The following is a 22,458-nucleotide window of genomic DNA, read 5'->3' on the forward strand; positions in this document are numbered from 1 at the left end:
TCGGAGCTCACCAACTTGGAGACCTTATACCTCGATGGTCTTGCCCGTGCCGTTTTTGGGGGGAGGCTTTAGCAACTTGGTCAAACTAAAATCTTTAGTCTTAGCGGGGCATAAAGAAGGTTACTGTGTGATAAACGGGCTCGACGACAACTCCTTCTTCAATGTCAAGCAAATAACTCAACTAAATTTGAGTAATTGCAATATCTGGGCGGACAAACAGACGGAGTTTATATTTCAGCCACTAGTCCACCTCCAGTCATTAGACGTTAGCTTTAACATAGACCTAGGTGTTGACTATTTAATGCGTGCATTAAGGAATATGGACAAAAGTAACATGATAAGTCTCAGAATGAATTATATTGATTCCAGTTATCATCCATCAGTAACCATCACCCAGTCAATGGTGCAAAGTTTGCCAATTTCGTTGCGTTATCTGGAAGCTCAAGGAAATAACTTTGAATCCGTGTCTCAAGGAGCTCTTCAATTCATGCCTCCAAATCTCAGCTATATTGACGTTGGGGAAAACAGATTTCTTTACGGTGAATACATTCACGATCTGTATTCACTTAAAGCACTCAAAGTTCTGAAGTTGAATGGCGGGAATAATCTCCACAAAATACCTAAATACAAACCAATGTTCACTTTTTCTAACAATAGCTGGCAAGGAAATTCTAACGATCGCCCGGAACCACTTATTTTCAATCTCCCGCCAAATTTACTTTGTTTAGACATGAGATTGTCTGGGCTGGCCTATATTTTGTCAAAACTTACAATCGACGAGAATAATTCTTTGGATTCCTTAATTTTAAGCAGTAATTATTTTCCTAACCTACAAGGACCTATTTATGGTCTTTTAAAACTACGCAAACTTTACTTAAGTAGCTGTTTTGTGCGAATAATCCACGAAAGAATGTTTCAAAATTTGAAAGAATTACAAGAACTGGAGCTTAAAAATAACAGACTTGAGTATCTATTTCAGGATTCTTCCCGGAGACCAATCTTCCAGGATCATAAAAAACTAAAAATTCTTGATCTATCTGTAAATGACCTGTCCATTGTTGATGGGGGCATTTTAAAAGACCTTAACGCTCTAGAAGAGATCAATCTAAGTCAGAATAACATTTGGCAACTAAATATAAATATATCTAATATATCAACTCTTCGGGTGCTAAATTTAAGTTACACGCAGCTTGGTACCTTGCCGTTAAAGACACGCCTAGATATTGATATTCTTGTGAGAACCCAAAACATCACAGTTGACATGTCTAACAACCCTATACGCTGCGATTGTAACAACTTAGACTTTATACAATGGATGATAAGCTCTAAAGCTTTTGATGCCAACTTTAATGGATATAAGTGCCAATATGCAGACTCCAGCTTAAAAGTAATACAAGATTCGTATGAAGATACACTAAATCGTCTTCGATTCCAATGTGCTGACAACACTATTATTTTCTTGGTGGTCCTCTCTGTCACACTTTTAATGGTCACTGCAGTTGCTGGTGCTGTCATGTATAGGTAAGTTCATGTCAAATAAACGTTACAGCAGTGTTTCTCAAACTTTGTCGCCTCCTTAGACCTAGAATTATGTTCGCGCCCCTCTAAGTCAGCAATCGTTTTCCCAGACTCCCCCGGAGTCATAGGTTTCTCTGCGTTTTGCATCAATCATATGGAAATCACTATTTTGACTTAGGAAGGACAGATTTTGGAATTGTATTGCCGTAACGATATTGAGAATTCTTCCTTCAAAGAAAGAATTCAACTAATCATTGTTGTGTAATGTTTCTTGTGTGTTGTGAACGCCTCTGTGCTGGTGTGTCAAACTGGCTTAGAGTCTAGGTCAGTTTGTAAATGTGTAAAAAAAAAAAGTACCCCTTTCAGACCTAGTGGTCTATGGGGCTGATGATGTAAACGTAATCGGTTTCTGTTGCCCACGGTCAACGAGGGGGGTGTCATGTGGCCAGCACAAGGTCCAGCCACCTTTACTTTTCCCCAACTAATGTCAGTTTAGAGCTGGTTGGAGCCCTAGAGTTCCCTTAAGTAAAAATACTAGTCTTCACCAGGATTCGAACCCAGGACCCCCGGTTTGAAAGCCAAGCACTTTACCACTCAGCCACCGCGCCTCCTTGTGCATGTTTACTGAACTGTATAGTTTTGAACTGTTCCGTTTTTTCTGTGTAATAAACCTTCGAAAGAGACATTATTTCCTTAGTGTGCAGTATTTCCCGTGGCTACGCAGGCCCAACTGTTCTGTACAAGATTACTACTATTCTTGTCGCAGCATTTAGTGAGAAGATGAAAGGATGCCACCTAATTAAATAGTTTTATCTTTTTTTAACATTTACTTGATTCATTATCAAATATAACTTCAATGCAAATACAACATTTGACAAAAAAAAAGACCACATTCATATCATATTTAACAACATCACGTGTTGTGCGCTAACAGTTTGAGAAACGCTGCAATACATTACGTCGTTTGTGTATTTAAATACATCCCTGACATATATATAACGTTTCCTAATTGTTTCAGGTTTCGCTGGAGACTGAGATATTTGTACTACGTGGCCTACTTGGTGGTCAAACAGAAAACAAAAGACAAAGGGAGAGAAGCGAATTTTCTATACGATCTTTTTATTGCGTATGCTTCTGAGGATGAGGAGTTTATTTTGGAGAGACTCTTGCCAGGTATTAAAAGAACTGGGAACATTATACATTTAGTATTCAATGATGGGATGCCTTAGCTTCGAACCTAGAGGTTCAGAGTTCGAATATTGGTAATCAAATTTCTTCCTGCATATTTAGAATGTATCTGACTGGAATTCAATTCGTATCTTTCAGATCGTAAAGTCTGGAGTTTTAATTCGCTAATCTTAGCGATTTTCTACATTATAAATTTTAAGAACGCCCCAGAGTCAACACAACTTAAATATGTACCATTAATGTTAGCTGGAGAAAATTAAGGTGGTTGGTGGTTGTGCTGTCCACATGACACTTTGGTTGAAACAGGTGATTTTTACATAAACTTGCTATAGATCGCAAGGATGAAAAGAGCCTTATTGACAAATATACTGACTGAAATGGATACCCTATAATTGCTGGAAAACAAAAAGTTGGTCGTTGTACTGGCCGCAGGGCCGGTCCTAGCTATTGCGGGGCCCTATGCGAAACTGATTGCGCGGGGCCTAGTCTAGGTGAGAAAAAGGATAGTAAGTGAAAATTAAGATTTTGTATTAAAAAATAAATTCGGCTTTGCATTTTTTTTCATTCTTTTCAAGTACAAATATGCGATCAAGTTAACTTTACGAATCTTGCAACATATGGCCAGTGACTATAAAAGTAAATACGGTACTGGAACTTCCGGTTATGGGGAAAGTTTGTCCGATCATTACATTTTATTACATGAAAGCTGACATAGCCTTTTTTTATCGCGCGTAGGAGGGACATTTTCCATAATGAATGACACACGCAAATGATAATTTTGCCTATTTTTCAAGAGATTTTTATGAGTTTTTAGGAGATTTTAATTAGTGCAGGACATTTCCAAAAATTTTTCGTATATATTTTGCAATTAATAATTGCACATAGAATTAGCGCGGGGCCTATGAAAGCGCGGGGCCCACTGCGACCGCATAGGTTGCAGTGGCCTAAGACCGGCCCTGACTGGCCGCATGACATCCTAGTTAAATTCGAATTCAAAAACGGATGATCATGTGTACCGATGTAAATCTTTAAGGAGGAATTAATTTTTTATTTAATATTTTCTTAAAATAGACAGACATATTAATGAATGCATTCAGAGGCGTTGTTTTGTTCAATGGGTTCCAGCCCATTGTGATCTGGTCAGTCATCAGAGGGCTGACTTCTTTGCGACGTCTGCGGCAACCATGCATGGTGAACCGTGCACTCTCACGAGTGTACGATGCCTGGGGGCGACATCCGTTCTCGGCACATTGGTTCGACAGTTGGGACGCTTCCGACAAGGGCCGAGAGCTGCACAGGCAGTTGAGTAGACCAGACCGATAGGACGCATGGTGGGAGCTCTGCCGTGCGGAGCAGGCAGTCCTAGCCCAGTTCCGAGTCGGACACTGGCCTCGGTCTTACTTTGGACGGTTTAGGGAGAACTACGACACATGGTGCCGCCGCTGCGTCGAGGACGTTGAGACAATGGATCACACTCTTTACGAATATCGCGTTCTGCATGAAGGACGATCGGGACAAGGAATTGAGAGAGAGGGAGACAACTGGTCCATGTTTCTTTTCCGTGCTCTAAGGGAGTAATTCTCAGCATGGTTCGTTACCAATGGGGTTTCTGATCCAGAGGCGTAGTTAGGGTGGGGGAAGGAGGGGGGAATTTGAAAATCCCCCGGGCCCCAACTTGAGGGGGGGGGGGCCAAATTACTGGGTTTTTTTTTTTACATTAAATATCACTCAAAATGCAGGGGCCCAATAGAGGTCAAGACCCCCTGGGCTACAAATGAGGGTGAATTCCTATCTACGTCACTGAATGCATTACACTTGAGCGCCTACATTTTCGTCTGTACTGTGACTGCGGCTCCGTCAGGATATTAATGCCGGAAGTGGTCATAGATACTACAATAGAAGAAGTTCAAAAATCTGGTACAGTGGAGTCCGAGTGTTAAAATAAACACTTGAATTGACACAACAAACACTTTCATATTGTAAACAACATTCTTTATCCACCATCTTGGCTTCCGCACTGTGTCACGTACGTATTGGCATAACTCTTCATACGCTATATCTAAAAGGGGGATAACACACAATATTAGGCGAATTAATGTAACGGACGTAACTTTTGTTTGTAAAAAAAATGTTTGTAAAATGTTTTACATGTTTCGGATGTTCCTTCAGAGTTGAAGATAGTTTACTTCCTAGTCCAAACCTCCCGCAGGACGACGGGGGATGGGAGCGGGCAGGATTTGAACCCTCGACCATCGTTAAATCCGAACGACAGTCCAGCGCGCAAACCGCACGACCAGGCAGCCATCCTCAACATCCCCTCTCCTCCCTAAAAAAGAAAAGTAAAAAAAAAAAAAATTAAAAGAATACAATGAACAAAAATACTATTGACAACGCAGCACATATGTAGGCTACGGTCCTTAGTAAACATAGTCCCAATTACTCGAAGGTTTCTGGAGACTGCTTATAGGTCGCAGAAGGTACCGGTGAGGGTGTTGGGTGAACCGTCACCCCACTCACTGATTTTTTTACAATTGTTCAAGAGTAATTGTTTTCAGAATAATATATTCACTCTACATTTACCTTTACCTATTCCTTAGTCTGTTGGACCGTTGGGGCACCATGTAAGATTCGTCGACCGTCTTTCTCCATATCTCTTTGTATTTTGCCTTAGTTAGAACCTCTTTCAATGGCAGGCCCGTCCATTCATTTATGCTGTCCGCCCATCGCTTTCTCTGTTTGCCTCATCTTCTTTTTCCTGGCACTGTTCCCTTTGAGAGCCTCGAATATCTTGTAATATGGCCATGGATTTTTAGGTTGCGTTTTTTTTTTACTATAGTTAGCAGGTCATCATGGGGTCCAATCGCTGCAGTAACCCTGTCTCTAATCTCTTGGTTTTGTGATGCGGTCTTTAAATGTGATACCTAGGATCTTTCTGTAGCATCTCAATTCCATTGCTAGGATCCTCTTCTCTAGCTCTGCAGTCAGCGTCCACGACTCACAAGTATTTAAAAATGTAGCCATGACCAGGGATCGCATCAGTCATGATTGTCTACATCTGCACCATAAAGTAAACAATGTCCATGACGCCAGGTTAAATCTCAATGCATTACAATTGATCTCCGTATCGATTTGTTCTCTATTGCCTCTAGCTAGCTGAGCTGTGTTATGAATGAAATGTTAAATCATGGTATGAAACTGTAATGCTTCCTCAGTATCGATACTTTTTTGTACTACAAACCTAAGAGATTACAAAATTTGATTCTGCCTTCGTAAAATGTGCACGCCAATTACCACATAGATACAAACATGTCTTCTCACTATTTCCTTTAGTTCAGTGATGCCCAAAATACGGCCCGCGGCCCAGACTCGGCCTGCGACGCGGTTCCATCCGGCCCACTGAAACGTCAGCACAAAGAGTAAAGCTAGCTACAGTGTTGCTCACATTTTAAAAGACTAATGAAGCCATTTTTCAGCGCGTTAAAAAACAACAAATATCCCATTATTAATTAATGCAAGTACTAGATCCAAGGGTTGCTAATGAAATAGTTTTAAGGACAATTTAATTTCGTTTTTTGTACCTTTATGGTGATATGGCCCGTGACACGAGTGTTGGACATTAGAATGGCCCGGAGACCGAAAAAGGTTGGGCATCGCTGCTTTAGTTTATACATCGTATAAAAGCTATCTATTTATAGTTTCTCCACATGTATGTAGATCTATATCTCCAATAAAAATATATGCTCAATGTTTGAGTAAGAGTTTTAAATTGTGTTCGTGGCAGCATTAGACCGTCGTGAGCTGAGAGTCCTGGTCCATGGACGAGACTTTGCTGTGGGGGAATTCATCGCTTCCAACATTGTGACTGCCGTCAAAGAGAGCCGGAAAACTTTAGTGGTTCTCACACGAAATCTTCTCAACAGCACCTGGTGTAACTTTGAACTGCAGGTAAATGTATAAAGATTTAACAGGTTAATATGAAGTTGAAGTCCAGGGGAATAATTACAGCAACCAGGTGTAGATTCGAGTCACATTGACATATAAGTTACATAATGTGGGAAGCGTGGTCGAGAGGCTAAGTGCGCTTGAACTTGGCTTGTCTTGGCTACCTATGAAGGGGGCTCGAGGTTCGACACAGAGTCGAATTTACTGAGCGCCTAAAGGCAGCACGGAAAAACCTTCTCCTAGATACCCCTTCCCCCCCCCCCCCCCCAATTGGTCCACAACTGAGATCGGACCAAAGCGCTCTAAGCATGCTATAAGCATGAAAGTAGCGCAATATAAAAGCCATAATAATAATAACAACACCTGGGGGGGGGGGGGGGGCAACTTTGAGTTGAAATACCCGTACAGTTTGAAGTGCAATATGAGGTGCAATATGAGATTGTAGGATTTCGATTTGGGTAAAGGTATATACTTATTACAGCATTGAGATATATGGTTGTAAATGCGAAGTTATTTTCCCTGAGAAAAGTTTCTATTTACATAGTTTATTAAAATAATTGATTGTTCTTATGTTGGCATTTCAATGTATTTATGTCAGGGTGGATAATTACGGCCTCACTAGAAATAATGCTTGTCACTCATTTAGACAGCTTTACTTTCAAATTCCGCTGTTGCTAACGTATACGTTTATTTAGATACAAATAAATTCACCGAAATCACATGAATTTCATAAATCCAATAAATGATGGCATACAACTAATATTTTTAAAATGTTCACTCACATAATACAAATGTCCACTTCGTAAGGTACAGGAAATAGCACTGCTGACTAAGGATAAATATAACTGAACTGTTTACATAGAGCTCTATACTTTGTCTAGTTACCTGAGATAAGATGCGATTGGAAAAAGAGCAGAAATGACCAGTCCTCCCGTAGTGCTCTGGCAAGAAACTGGGACGTCCGGCGTTGTGCCTCGTAACTCCCATACAAGTCGAGTGACTGTCCAAACAGGCCCCCCCCCCCTTTTACTCCCAGAGCTGGGGACACTCATACAGATATGCGAAACTGTTTCGCCGCTCTCTCCACAGTGACGGCATCGGGAATCATAAATCGGCCGGAGCTTGGTAGGAATGCCTTAACAGGACAGTGTTCTGTCCTACACTGCGCATTGATTGCTTGGTTTGATCTCCTCATTCTCTACCACGGATCGTCGCCATCTGGGCAATTTCGAATTCCAGTGTCTAGTTAATAACTCAATAGCTTACCGTAGGCTCATTGACTAGTTATTTCAGTTCACTCCAGCTATTTGTTTTTTGTCCTAATTTTCAAAACATACACACACACACTCACACACAAAATTAACGATGATTTTGTGGCCTCATTAATATGTGACAACTTTGAAGTGATAATGCCCATCCTACAGACTGCGGGCATTATCCGGCCCCTTCATAACCTCTACCTGCAGTAAGCCTACATTGAAGGCTAGGTTCTATTGAAATCGAAGACCTTTAGCATTAATGTGGTTTGTGACACAAGTGTCCCCCCCCCCCCAAAATCAAATAAGGTATAGCGCCACTAGTTTAACTATTTGCTGTTAGCATATATCAATGAAAATATACGTTTAATTTTCCATTCATTATCTGAACAGATGGCCAACATGGAGTCTGTCCACACAGGGCGTCCAGTGCTTGTGTTTCTCATCAAAGAATCCATACCTACGACAGAGCTGAACTCTGACCTCTTGTATCACCTTAATAAAAACACGTACCTGGTGTATCCGCAAGGGGAGGTCACTGATGTGTTTTGGAACAAACTGGCCAGGGACATCATGCGTCTCTAGGCTATTTGCTCTAAACGCACATCGTGAGCATGTGAACAAATGCCAGAACGGACCAACGTAATACAGAATTGAAAGCAATGTGTTGGTGATACACTCCCAGAGTTGAGTCACACATAAATAAATAAAAACTATTAAGTTTTCATTACTGACATTGGATCAATATTAAAATAAGTCTAGGGGGAGTTCATTTTACAAAATACTTTATTTTTGACAAACTAGTAACTTTCATTTGTGCTCAAATGTGTTATAATTTGGCTTTTATTTCGCTTATATTTTGACCTTCGCTAGCTTTAATTTGGCTTTTATTTGTCTGTTTTATATTTTCAATCTAACCACGTGTCGATTTAGCTTTAAATTGGCTTTTCATAAAGACAATACATTTAATATTGATATGGAGCATCCCCAGTAAGCAGGCATAGGGAGTGGCAAGTGAGGCAATCGCCCCAGGCCCAGTGCCTGATGGGGAGCCACGTGATCGTAGTGTCACCATCAGCTTCACAACCCAGATCAGTTCTCATTAACTAGCACTTGTTACTTATCTTATCTTATATAATACAGACGTTACTTCAAAAAAGAAGATGATTACGTCCTACGCGTCATGCATTTAGTCATGCATATTAACCAATGACTTAAATTCTGCCAAGTCTTTGGTTTTCCTGGCTAGCTCAGGCAACCCATTCCATGCCCTAACAGCACTAGGGAAGAAGGAGTATTTGTACAAATTTGTCCTAGCATATGGGACAAGGAATGTGCCTTTATCTTTGTGTCTTTCAGAGTATTTTATTAAATTAATTTTGTTTTTTTATTTGAAGATTATGGTTCAGTGTTTTATGCATGATTGCTATTTTACTTTTGAGTCTTCTGTCCTGAAGGCTTTCTAAGTTAAGTGATTTTACTAAAGATGTTACTCTAGTCAAATGTGACTATTCGTTTGTTATGAATCTCACTGCTCTATTTTGTGTCTGTTCCAGTTTCTTAATATTTCCTTGAGTTGAGGGGTCCCAAACGGAGGATGCATATTCTATTATTGGCCTAACCAATGTTAAATAACATTTTAATTTTATGTTCTTATTTGATTTATAGAAATTTCTTTTAATAAACCCTAATGCTTTATTTTATGTTTTATTATAGTTTCATCAATATGTGGATTCCATGACACTTTTTCGTTTATTATTTACTAAAAGCTAAAAGCATGAAATAGCTCTAAACAAAAACAATGGGTAAAGTGCTATTAATTGCACAGATTTATTGTTGTTAGTCTAGAATCTAGATCTACATCACAGACCTATATATATATAAGACCTAGACTGGAAAACGGAAACAAATTCTTATCCGATAATGATCAGATCACAGACCTATATATATATAGACAGTTATGTACGTAACTCTTTTTCAAGCTGTAAGGGGGAGTCGTCCCAATCAATCTTTTCTGTCTTAGAAAAGTAATGATCTTTAGTTTTCAAAGTTTAGAAATAATGCAAAATCATTAGAAAAGTAATGATCTTTAGTTTTCAAAGTTTAGAAATAATGCAAAATCATTAGAAAAGTAATGATCTTTAGTTTTCAAAGTTTAGAAATAATGCAAAATCATTAGAAAAGTAATGATCTTTAGTTTTCAAAGTTTAGAAATAATGCAAAATCATTTCTCGGATATTCACGCAACTGTATGAAACAAAAGCCATTTCTTGTTTGTTTCCATTGAGATAATGTAGTTTATTTTGTGACTACACTAATATGTACGAATGGCTGCCTGGTCAAGAGGTATGCGCTCTGGACTGTCGTGTGGTCTCAATGGTCCCAGATTTGAACCTAACCAACGCTCTGTGAAGAGGTTAGACAAGGATGTAATTATCTTGTAATCTGTAGAAACATTTGAAACATTTGAAACATTTGAAACATCTATAAACTCGACTCGACTACGTCTCTACCACAATCAGATTACGGGAAAGGATTTTGTACCCGGACCCGTGAGTACCTTGATACGCCACTGCCTTCTACCCACCCACCCTCCTCTTTCTTCTTCCTTCTGTTATCGCGTTAATTTTTTTTTTGGTGATTTTTTTATTTGGAAGAAAAAAAAAAGATAACAATTTAACAGATTAGCATCATACTTCCTGTGTATCACATCCGTTGCTTCATAAGTAAAATACCATCAAATAGTATATGACTAACAAGTGGATTGAATTAAACAGAAAAACAAAAAGCTGATTACAGTTTTAATATGCTGTGATTTCTGAAAAAAAAAAGTAATGATAAATTTAAACAGTAAGTATATTTATCTAAATGTATTTAAACTTAATTAATATTCTCTACAGACTATTTTTACGAAAAGAAGATAATCTCATCCTATGAGTATCACTGTGTTAACCTTTTCGTGCGTATTACTGAGAGACTTAAACTCGTAGGTTTTCATGGCTGATTCAGGCCCTTCTTGATCCCCATGGGCCCCCGCACCCACCTGGGCGCCACGTGGAGGCTGATAAACGTGGGAGAAGCTTGCACCCACTTTTTTAATTGCACAAACATGATCCGCAGATCGTTGGATACAAGCTTTAGAAAACAAGCTCATACCGGGGTGTAGGTTCTGTGGAGATCAACCTCCCCAGAGTACGGACCTTAGAACGGGATAGTGTGACACATAAGACGAGTGTTTGTGTTACGTCCCTTGTTATTAAATTTTGTATTATGAAAAATTATTTAAAAAAAAATAAAACATCATCACCCCCCCTCACACCCACACACATACACAAACCATGAATTATTACATTTTATTAACTATTATTATCTTTATATTGATTCCCTTGAGTATGTCAAATATTTGTTTACTGTTATTTACTTTTAACTTTGACTTTGTAACATTTTCGCTTTTTGGCCAAACAAATAAAATTGTTACATTGTTTTGTTACTAAATCTTTATTTTGAACAGACGAGACGTCCCACCGTCTTCGAGTATTTGCACACGTTCCCTTTTTATCTAACCTCATGAGTTTAAAAAAAAATTGCCCCTTTAAATATGTTTGATTCTTATATTTATAGGATTTGAATACTTTCATAAGTAAGATAAAGTTGTCAGATTATAATATATAGAGTTTTGTTGTATCTATTGTTGATCAGTCGTTGGTCTGTAGCTACAAACATCTAGTACAACTAAAACGATGTAGGCCTATTCAATTCTTGATGTAGAACTGTCAGGTTCTTTTTCTTCTCTTCTAGCTCATCTAGGAGTAGGCCATATGTTTATTTTTGTATGTATATAAATTATTATGGATTTAGTCACATGGAGAACTGTAGTACAAAGAAAGGTGAAAATGCAACGGCCCCTGGTGATTACATATGTCCAACATGTGACCGCAGCTGTGCATCAAAAACTTGCCTCTTAAGTCACACAAGAAGTTGGAAAGGGAAAAGATTGTACATCTAAACATAAAATACCACAGAGCGTGACGCAAGGGGAGGTCACTGATGTGTTTTGGAACAAAACTGGCAAGGATCTTATGCGTGTCTAGGTTATTTGATCTAATTCGCTAAAGTCATATCACTAGCATGTAGACAAATGTAAAAACCTAACACAGTAGCGTAGAAATGAGACAAGCTTCTTATCTTCTTATCTTATATAATACTGAAGTTACTTTAAAAAAAGAAGATGATTACGTCTTACGCGTGATGCATTTAGTAATGCATGTTAACCAATGACTTAAATTCTGCCAAGTCACTGGTTTTCCTGGCTAGCTCAGGCAACCCATTCCATGCTCTAATAGCGCTAGGGAAGAAGGAACATTTGTACAAATTTGTCCTAGCATATGGAACGAGTAATATCCCTTAATCTTTGTGTCTTTCTGAGTGTTTTATTAGATTTTGTTTTTGTATTTGAAGATTATGATTCAATGTTTTATGAATAATTGTATCTATAATTTCCAGGTGACAACGCTCCAAGAGTAAAATATACATAAATAACGTGACCGAATCTTTATCATCAAAGTAATATATTTAAAAGTTTTAGTCTCAACAATTACTTGGCAAACACAAACATATACTGGCCACAAATGTGGCGTGAACATTTACAACTTAATTGTGAAGAAAAAAATGTCAATTATAACAATCTATAAATATTGATATACGTGTGTACAGAAATGTTGAGGTCTTGGTTCCTTGTGATAAGCATTAAGAATCTCGCTCTGACTGCTCGCTTATTCTCCTATATTTGCCATGATGGATTTATTAATTGATGAGTACGACATTACAATGAACAGTGTAAATGAAAAGCAAAGAACCGCAGACATTACTGACTAAGTATACCGGTGAAGTGGAGATTATAGAATGTCAGTCAGAACGACAGCGCCCTCTGAAGTCCTTAACTCTTTCTCTCCTAACTGACGATACCAGCGTCGATTCCACCAGAATGTGGTAAAATAATTACGGAGAGAAAGAGTTAACGCATTGTTTGTTGTCCTCGGTGTTGTGTACCAATGTTAATGCAACTAATTTTTCTTGTAAAACAAAACGGCAGTCGGACCTTACATTATTCGCTCCACAATATAAATCAAAACTTTTGGCTCCGGTGAGGTAGATATTGTGGAACATTCAATCATGACGACTTCTCCCTCAGAAGTCTTTATCACTTTGTTTTTGTCCTTTGTGTTGTGTATAAGATGTTGATGTCACTACAAAAATACTGAATAGAAAAAAAGAATTTGGTCATAAATAGTGGAAATGCAGAGTCGGAGATGAGTGCCAGAACAACGAGTGCCGATTCCATTCAGCCAAAACGAACAAGCAATGGTCAGGGCTCACCTACATCCCAGCAAGTGCAAAGTACTCGGTCCTACGATCCTACGACACCCGAACGAGTGGCCCCTATTGATCCTCATGGAGCCCCGCCTCCACCCGGGCGCCACGTAAAGGCTGAGAAACATTACCAGGGTGAAGCTTGGACAAGTACAATTATCTTTTCCTATCTTATTTTTTATATTATTTGAAGGCAAGGATTCTTTTCTTCTTTCCATCTAGATCAGCGGTTCTCAACCTTTAAAGCTCGGCGACCATTTTTTACAATCCTCCATTCTGCCGCGACCCCCCACCCGCACAACAATAGAATAGTAGACAAAACAATCCATATTTTCGATGGTCTTAGGCGACCCCAGGCAAATCATCAATCGACCCCCAAGAGGGTTGCGACCCACAGGCTTAGAACCCCTGATCTAGATCATACTTTTGCTAAATCTCAAGCTATTCTTTTGAAGATAATTTACTTCCTAGTTTGAACCTCTTGCAAACGACGGGGATGGTAGCGGTCAGGGTTTGAACCCGGGACCATCGATAAGTCCGAACGATAGTTCAGCGCGCAAACCCCAGGGCCAGGCATTGTGCCTATTAAGTTTAGTATGTATAATACATAATAAACATATTTTTAACAAGTAAAATTCCTCTAAATTAATAATAATAATAATAATCTTTATTGTCCGTATGGAAATTTGTCTTACAATTTGTGCATTACACCAAACAAAAAACATTATAACTATAAGAAACCAAAGTGTACATTCACACCAGACTCTCTCATAATTTACATGTGACAAAGTTTATACCAGATTGTTCTTATTTAATGATTTGATTGCCAGGGGAACAAAAGAGTATTTGTGTCTGTTTGTCTTTTCTATCGGTGTCTTGTATCTTTTTTTGTGATGGTAAAATCACAAAATCCTGACACAAAGGGTGATTCTTTATTGCGATTATAAGAGGCTCATATTGAAAGAGGCAAGAGATTTTTTTATTTGGGGGAGGGAGGGGGGGGGGAGAATGGCCCAGCCATTTTGCTATACATTTTTTTTTCGAAATAATTTTGGACAACTTACAAATAAAAGTAAAACAATAAAAAGTGTCAGCTACAGTACTCGAATCAACTCAAGTAATAGCACACAGTAACGTAAAATTCAAGTATTTGTTGATTTTTTTAAGAGCCGCATTTTAAAACTAAACACTTAAAGGAGATAACACAACCCGGTGACAACCCTCATTTCCCCCATCTCTTCTGAAAATCCTCAGAAAAAATAACCTGCAATTTTATACATTTCCTGTAGGCCCCGATGTAGGTAAAGACTACATTGTAGCATAGTTGCTGTTTGAATTTGATCACATGTGCATTAAACGCCAAAATCTCAAAAGGCAAATTTCGAGACCACCTTGTAAAATGACAAATGCATAGTGTAATTACGCCATTTTGATAATATCTTGGTTCTACAAATCTCCTTTTTTTCCCCCTCAAGTTGGGTACAAGGAAGGTTGGAAGGTTGATAGTTCAGAATTATTTAAATACGACGGTTAACGAGGACGTCATGTGACCAGCACAAGCGCTTGACCTCCAAACCAAAGTATCTCCGGTTCTAATCTCAGCGAAGACTTTGAGGACGCCCCTGAGTCAAACCATCTCTAATGTGTACATGTCACAGCCTCATTTGACATTGTGTGTTATTTGTTCACCTTTGGTCAAGAAAGTGATAATACGAGAAAAAAAACCTCTGAGTAGAAAGAGGAAGTGAGAATGAATAAACTCAACTTGAGTCAGTTGCTAGCGGTACTCGGGGCAGAACAGATGTATTAAAGTTGCCTTTCGCTGCCCGCTGTGATGCGGACGTGATTTAGGATTGTCATAGTTCTAGATGTGAGATACAAACATTCTAGGGGACTTATTACTTTCTAGACGCTGTGATGTGACTGTAGTTGTACTTTGCCTAAATGTATTATGTTATAGTTCTAAAGAATTCAAATTTTTTACCAAATGATTTACATCTTTTACAGATAAAATTGTATAAATCATGTCCACAAGCGTGAAGCTAAGTGCGTGTTGCGTCTTCTTGTTGTGTATATCAGAAGGTAACGCAAAGAAGCCATTAGATAAAGATTGTAGTGATTATTATCCAGAGCAACACGAAGACAAGAACTCTTGTATCTTTGAAGATCATAATTATAATGAATTTTCAGCCTTGAACGTTGATAATTATCAAACTACATTTCTGAACAGACACCAAAAAGCTCGAGACGATGATTGGGACAAGAGACTTGGCAAGAAGACGTTCTATTCCGATCCTAACCAGACACTTGAGCATTGCACTTGTGTCTCTACGCGATGTGATTGTTCAAGAAGTCATCTAAAAGATGTTCCCAAAGATCTTCCTCGAAACGTGACACATCTCAATCTGGCTTTAAACTTAATTTCAAAATTGCCCGACTGTACTTTTTGTAACTATAAACAACTGATCTACTTAGATTTGTCTTCCAATAAATTATCTCGACTTGGAATCGCCTCTTTCAGGGGACTTGAAAACTTGACAATGCTAAACTTGTACAATAACAGCCTTATCTATCTCAGCCAAACATTTCCAATCGGTGTCTTTTCTGACTTGAAATCTCTACGTTGCTTGAAACTGAATAGAAACATTGAGAATAACTACAGTTCATCGTTTAGATATCCCGATAAAGCGTTGTCTAAGCTCACCAACTTGGAGACCTTATACCTCGATGGTTTTATAAGGGCTGTCTTTGGAAGTGGTTTTAGGAACTTGATAAAACTTCGATCTTTAGTATTAGCTGGGCACAAAGAAGGTTACTGTTTAATAAATGGTTTCGACAATAGATCTTTCTTAAATGTCAAACAAATAACTCTATTGAATGTGAGTAATTGCAATATCTGGGCAGACAAACAAACAGAATATATATTTAAGCCTCTAGTAAATCTCCAGACACTAGACGTTAGCTATAACCTGGATATTGGCGTTAACTATTTGATGCGTGCATTAAAGACTATGGACCAAAATAACATCACAAGACTCATAATGAATTATATTGAATCCAGTTATCATCCATCAATAACCATTAGTAAGTCTATGGCACAAAGTTTGCCAATTTCGTTGCGTTATTTGGAAGCTCAGGGAAATAATTTTGAATCCTTGAATGAGGGTGCTCTTCAATTCATGCCTCCAAATATCAGTTATATTGACGTAGGGGGAAATAGGTTCTTATACGGTAAATACATCCATGATCTGCATTCGCTTAAAGCACTCAAAGTTTTGAAGTTAAATGGCGGGAATAATCTCCATATTATACCTAGATATGAACCAATGTTAACACGTCCCAACAATACCGGGCAAGGGAATTCCATTGCTCCCCCGAAACGACTTATTTTCAACCTCCCGCCAAATTTACTTTGTTTAGACATGAAATTACTTGGACTGTCCTACATTCTGTCCGAACTTACAATAGACAAGAATAATTCTTTGGATTTCTTGATTCTAAGCAATAACTATCTTCCCAACCTTCTAGGACCTGTTTATGGTCTATCAAAACTACGCAAACTTTATTTAAACGGCTGTGCAGTACAGCAAATCCACGAAGGAATGTTCCAGCATCTGGACGCATTACAAGAACTCAGTCTTAAAAGTAACATACTTGAATTTTTCTTTAAATACACATCCAAAAGACAAATCTTCCGGTATCTTAAAAACCTAAAAATTCTTGATCTAGCACTGAATGACCTGTCCCTTGTTTACGGTGGCATTTTTAAAGACCTTGACGCACTAGAAGAGATTAATTTGAACCATAATAACATGTGGATGTTTAATATAAGTATTTCCAATATGTCCAACCTTCACATGCTGAACCTAAGCCACACGCAACTGGGTACCTTGCCTTTACAGACACGCCAAGATATTGATCGCTTAGTGAAAACGCAAAACATCACAGTTGACATGTCTGGCAGTCCCATACGCTGCGATTGTACAAACCTAGACTTTATACAATGGATGGTCAGCTCCAGGGCTTTTGATGCCAACTTCGAAGGATATCTGTGCCTATATCCAGACACAAGTTATAAAAAAAATCAAGATGCTTATAAAGAAATTCTAAATCGTCTTCGATTCCAATGTGCTGACAACTCGACTATGTTCTTGGTGGTCCTCTCTGTCACACTTTTAATGGTCACTACCGTAGCTGGTGCTGTCGTGTATAGGTAAGTTTATATCAAAATATACGTTATAGCAGTGTTTCTCAAACTTTGACTTGTGTCGCCTCCCTAAACCAAAAATTACGTTCGCGCCCTTCTAAGTCAGCTGGAGGGCATGTGAGAACTGGCAACGCTTTCCCAGACCCCGGCTCAGGGCCGGATTTAGGGGAGGGCAGGCGGAGTTATAGCCCCGGGGACTCCACAAAAAAGGGACTCACAAAAGAGATAAAAATGTATCCAAAGTTCGACGGGTCAGAAACTTTTAAGGTGATTTATTTCAAACATTTTTTTTTTGAATTTTTACTGCTGTCGAAAATATGATTAAGAAGTGTTCGCTTGTAGCATGCTCTGAATAAGTAAATACAACTCCGGGTTTATGACAGTACCTCTACTATGGGCCTAACCCTTCAAAAACTCAAAAAGATACACTTTTTAAAACTAAAATATGAATATTAAATATTTTTTTTTAGGAAAATTAGATTAAATTTACAGGAACTTCTAAAATATAGCATGCTTTTAGCTATATTTTCATTCATAAGTGAATCTTTTATTAAAAAATTTAAAAAATTGTATCGGCCTCTGCCGCCTCCACAGAAATCCTTCCCTGGGGCCTCCACAGAAATTCTGCCCTGGGGCCTCCACATACTTAAATCCGGCCCTGCCCCGGCGTCATATGTTCTCTGCGTTTTGAGGTACAGATATGAATTAAATGTCAGTAAAACTCTATTTCTTTACGAAGGTGGTCTAATAAAGTTAAATTATTGACCAGAATGATAGTACATCAGTCGTATGAAATTTCACCATTTTGACTTAGGAATGACAGATCTTAGAATTTTATTGCCATAAACATATAACAATGTCTTCTGTGACAAGAGGGACAATAAGGGTGGCTACCCTTCTTAATTAGAGTTATTCCCCTTTATTAGTTGATTTAAGTCCCTGTTAACTGTATACAATTGCCACTCTCTTGAGTCCTTGAGCTGACCAGTGTAGTTTGAACTAAATCTCTTTAATGTTTAACTAAATACTTGTGTTGTTGTGTTCTAACTCAAGAGAAGTGTGCCACTGTTATGGGAAGAGTGTTTCGATAATGAGCTAAGTAGACTTTATTTATTTGTTATTAATAAGTTGGTTTATGTAAATAGTATAGGTCTACCTAGTCTCTTATCCTCCCCTAGATATTTATTTTGTAAAAGACACCTTTTGTTTTGATACGAGACTGTAGTGTGTCTCATGGATGTTGTCATTTAATTGTCATGACATGTATTATATTATTGTAAACCATCGTTTTGGTTTCTGAGATGAGACACTATTGTGCCTCTGTAATGCTGGTTCTTTGATTTTTTTTTGAACTGAACCTGTCCTACTATTTTGATTTGTTTCATTATTTCATTTTCTTTGGTTAGCCTTTATTTCCATTTATACATCTATTTCTTTTGTTTTTAAATAAACTCTATTTTTTTTTTTGTTGCAACTGAAATCTCAGTATTATTACTTGTCTGTCTCAGTAATTTTGTATATCTAGAGGCTATAGTTAATAACCTAGATAATGTAATTTGGGACCACAAAGTACCACTGGACTAACTTGCCAGTACAGCAGAGGTCACTGGTCTTATGACCTATCCTAATACTAGGTCACATCTTCCTTCAAAGAAAGAATTCAACTAATATTTGTTTAGTAGTTATAAACTGTTTTGTTTTTCCTGTGTAATTAAAAACCCGTGAAAGAGGCAATTTTTTTTTCTAAGTGTTTTGTATAAGATGACTACATTATTGTTGCAGCATTTTACTCAGAAGATGAAAGGATGCCACCTAATTAAAAGTTATATACTTTTAGACATTTACTTGATTTATTCTCAAACATAACTTCAATGCAATAACAACTCTTGACCAAAATAAAAGACCACATTCATATTATATTTTACAACATCACACAGGAGTGCGCTAACAGTTTGAGAAACGCTGCAATACACTATGTCGTTTATATGTTTAAATGCCTCACTGACATATATATAATGTTTCCTAATTGTTTCAGGTTTCGCTGGAGACTGAGGTATTTGTACTACGTGGCCTACTTGGTGGTCAAAAAGAAAACAAAAGACAAAGGGAGAGAAGAGAATTTTCTATACGATGTTTTTATTGCGTATGCTTCTGAGGATGAGGAGTTTATTTTGGAGAGCCTTTTGCCAGGTATTGTAAGCAGCTACACACGTTATACATTTAGTATTCAATTATGGCTAAGGTCCGCAAGAATAGCTATACTTTTAGCTAAAAGGAAGTTGATTTCAGAGAGTCGTTTAAAAGTAATTGCTTTCAGAATTGTATACAGCTTAATTGACATTAGCAGAGTTTGAATGAAAGAATATCTATTTATCTAACAGCATTAGACCGTCGTGAGCTGAGAGTCTTGGTCCACGGGCGAGACTTTGCTGTGGGGGAATTCATCGCTTCCAACATTGTGACTGCCGTCAAAGAGAGCCGGAAAACTTTAGTGGTTCTCACACGAAATCTTCTCAACAGCACCTGGTGTAACTTTGAACTGCAGGTAAATATTAAAAAATTGATTGGCAGGTTATTTTATCAGTGTATTATATAACGCTGTTGGCTAGCTAAATTATAACAGCACCCAGTGTAACGAGTCATAGTTATATATAACAATAATAACAACATATGAGGCAACTTTATACACAGTATACACTGCAACACGAGATTTTATGATTTTGATTATGGGGAAATTTTGAGATAAAATTGAAAAGAAATGTTTAGCTAACTATAGAACTACATCTGTCTAATGCATATATCTTTTTAAATTATATCATATAACAAATTTTATAATTACTTCGTAAAGTTATAACTATAGAATGGCACTGATGTCTGTTAATGATATACTTTTTAATGACATTAGGCTCTTGTCCATCGACAGCTGTTGACCTGTGTGATTTGCCTGAGTCACGTGTGACAGTAGGTCGCACACAAATTAACCGTATCAGTCCGCCATTAGATTCACAACATTATATTAGTGTTTCAATGTTTGTATGTCATGATGGTCAGTAACCGCTAGAAACTAGAAATAATGCGTGTCGCTCAATTACATATCTTACTTACAATGATCAAGAGAACTTCCGGAATAGAAGACACACAATTTATTAAGATACACATAAATTCACTGCGGGCAGCACCGGGTGATACCGACCCTAGTGACGCCACTGCGACATGATTGCCATAAATTCAATGAAATAAGGACACACAGCTTGTAAAACTATAATTTCCTCTCGTATTACGAATATCTACTTCATGAGATAAAAGAAATAGTTCTGCTGACGAACTAAAACAAGTATGTGCTACCCCCTGTCCCAAGTCAAAAAAGTTTAAGAGCCTCTGCTGTGAACTCACTGAATACCGACTGCCAATAGCCCATTTAACCCAGTTCCCTTCGGCTCATGGCTTTTGTGAGCCTTAAAACGTTGATTCTGTGGCTTCTTTAACATGTGACAACTTTGAAATGATAATGTCCACCCTACGAGTTTCGGACTGCGGGCTATATCCGGCCCCTTCCAAATCTTCTACCAGCAGCAGGCCTACATTAGAGGCTCGGTTCTGTTGAAATCGAAGACCTCTTACGGTAATGCGGTTTTAGACACACATGTAGGAAATTTCTTTGTCCATATCAAAGAAGGTGTGGCACTGCTAGTTGAACTATATAATGTTAGCACATGTCATTGAAAAGATCTAAGTTTTAATTTTTATTTCGTTATCTGAACAGATGGCCAACATGGAGTCAGTCCACACAGGGCGTCCAGTACTTGTGTTTCTCATCAAAGAATCCATACCTACGACAGAGCTGACGGCTGACCTCTTGTATCACCTTAATAAAAACACGTACCTGGTGTACCCGCAAGGGGAGGTCACTGATGTGTTCTGGAACAAACTGGCCAGGGACATCATGCGTCTCTAGGCTATTTGATCTAAACGTAAATCGTGAAAATGTGGACAAATGCCAGAACGGATCAGTGTAATGCAGAAATGAGAGCAATATGTTGATGATACCCTCCCATAGTTCAGTTACAAATAAATAAATAAAAAAACTTGATGGAATTTTCATTACGGATATTAGATCAATATTAAGCTTAAGTCAAGGGGAGTTCGTTTTACAAGATATTTTTTTTTTGTCAAATAGTAACGTCCATTCATGTTATATTGTGTTTTAATTTGGCTTTTATTTAGCTTATATATTGACGTTCAGTAGCTTTGATTTGGTTTCAATTTGTCTTCTGTACATTGTATATAATTGTTATATATATATATATATATATTGTTATATATTTAGGTAGATTTAATTGTGTTATACGTTATATTCACTATAACACCTTTTTTTTCTTCTAATTTGTCTGTAAATTTGCTTAACGGCAACACATTTAATATTCACGTTGAGCATACCACTTTAATAACACTCTTCGTCTCCTTTATCTTGACCTTAATTTTCATCGACACAGTGCATATACAGCCATGTAAGCATCGAAGTTGATTTATTTCGGTGGTTGGCATTAGTAGGGGAAAGTGCAGTGATAGACAAGCCGACATGGACATCTCTACCCACTACAAGCCCATCCCTATCTACCACATAGCTTTTATATAGGCTTAGAGCATGTTCAGAGCGCAATCTCATTTGTGGACCAGTTGGGTGGGGGGGGGGGGGTTGGTGCTGCCAAAACACAACTCTGCCCGAGTCGGGTGTCGAACCTCGAGCCCCCCTCTAGCCAAACCAAGCCAAGCTCAAGCGCACTTAGCCTCTCGGCCACGCTTCCCACTATAAAATCGTTGAAGTCTGACATGGCCTGATGTTTAGCTGTTATCCATGAAGAAGACAAACATTCTCAAAGAACATTCAGAAATAGTCAAAGTTGTTCCAGGCAAGACTTCCATTGTCGATCACGAAATCATACTCACTGACTCCAAGCCTGCAAAATCAAGACCATA

The 22,458-nt window shown here is 38.2% G+C and overlaps 2 protein-coding genes across 3 annotated transcripts; both read left to right on the forward strand.

Moving 5' to 3' along the window:
* Positions 1 to 34: 34 nt before the first annotated feature.
* On the forward strand, positions 35 to 9,971 carry LOC106063007 (toll-like receptor 4). Its single transcript, XM_056013017.1, has 4 exons — positions 35 to 1,521; positions 2,537 to 2,691; positions 6,488 to 6,651; positions 8,298 to 9,971. Exons 1-4 carry the CDS (start codon positions 35 to 37, stop codon positions 8,487 to 8,489), a joined length of 1,998 nt encoding a protein of 665 aa, XP_055868992.1. The 3' UTR covers positions 8,490 to 9,971.
* A 4,988-nt stretch (positions 9,972 to 14,959) lies between these two features.
* On the forward strand, positions 14,960 to 22,147 carry LOC106074261 (toll-like receptor 4). 2 transcript variants are annotated; one of them, XM_056013208.1, is made up of 5 exons: positions 14,960 to 15,144; positions 15,282 to 17,487; positions 19,517 to 19,671; positions 19,863 to 20,026; positions 21,245 to 22,147. In XM_056013208.1, the coding sequence occupies exons 2-5, from the start codon at positions 15,299 to 15,301 to the stop codon at positions 21,434 to 21,436; spliced, it is 2,700 nt and encodes an 899-aa protein (XP_055869183.1). In that variant the 5' UTR covers positions 14,960 to 15,144; positions 15,282 to 15,298; the 3' UTR covers positions 21,437 to 22,147. The 2 variants fall into 2 exon arrangements, with proteins under 2 accessions (XP_055869183.1, XP_055869182.1); XM_056013207.1 differs by having other exon boundaries at positions 14,960 to 17,487.
* Positions 22,148 to 22,458: the final 311 nt, after the last annotated feature.

Source organism: Biomphalaria glabrata, chromosome 15 (genome assembly GCF_947242115.1).
Source record: "Biomphalaria glabrata chromosome 15, xgBioGlab47.1, whole genome shotgun sequence".
NCBI classification, from domain to species: domain Eukaryota; kingdom Metazoa; phylum Mollusca; class Gastropoda; family Planorbidae; genus Biomphalaria; species Biomphalaria glabrata.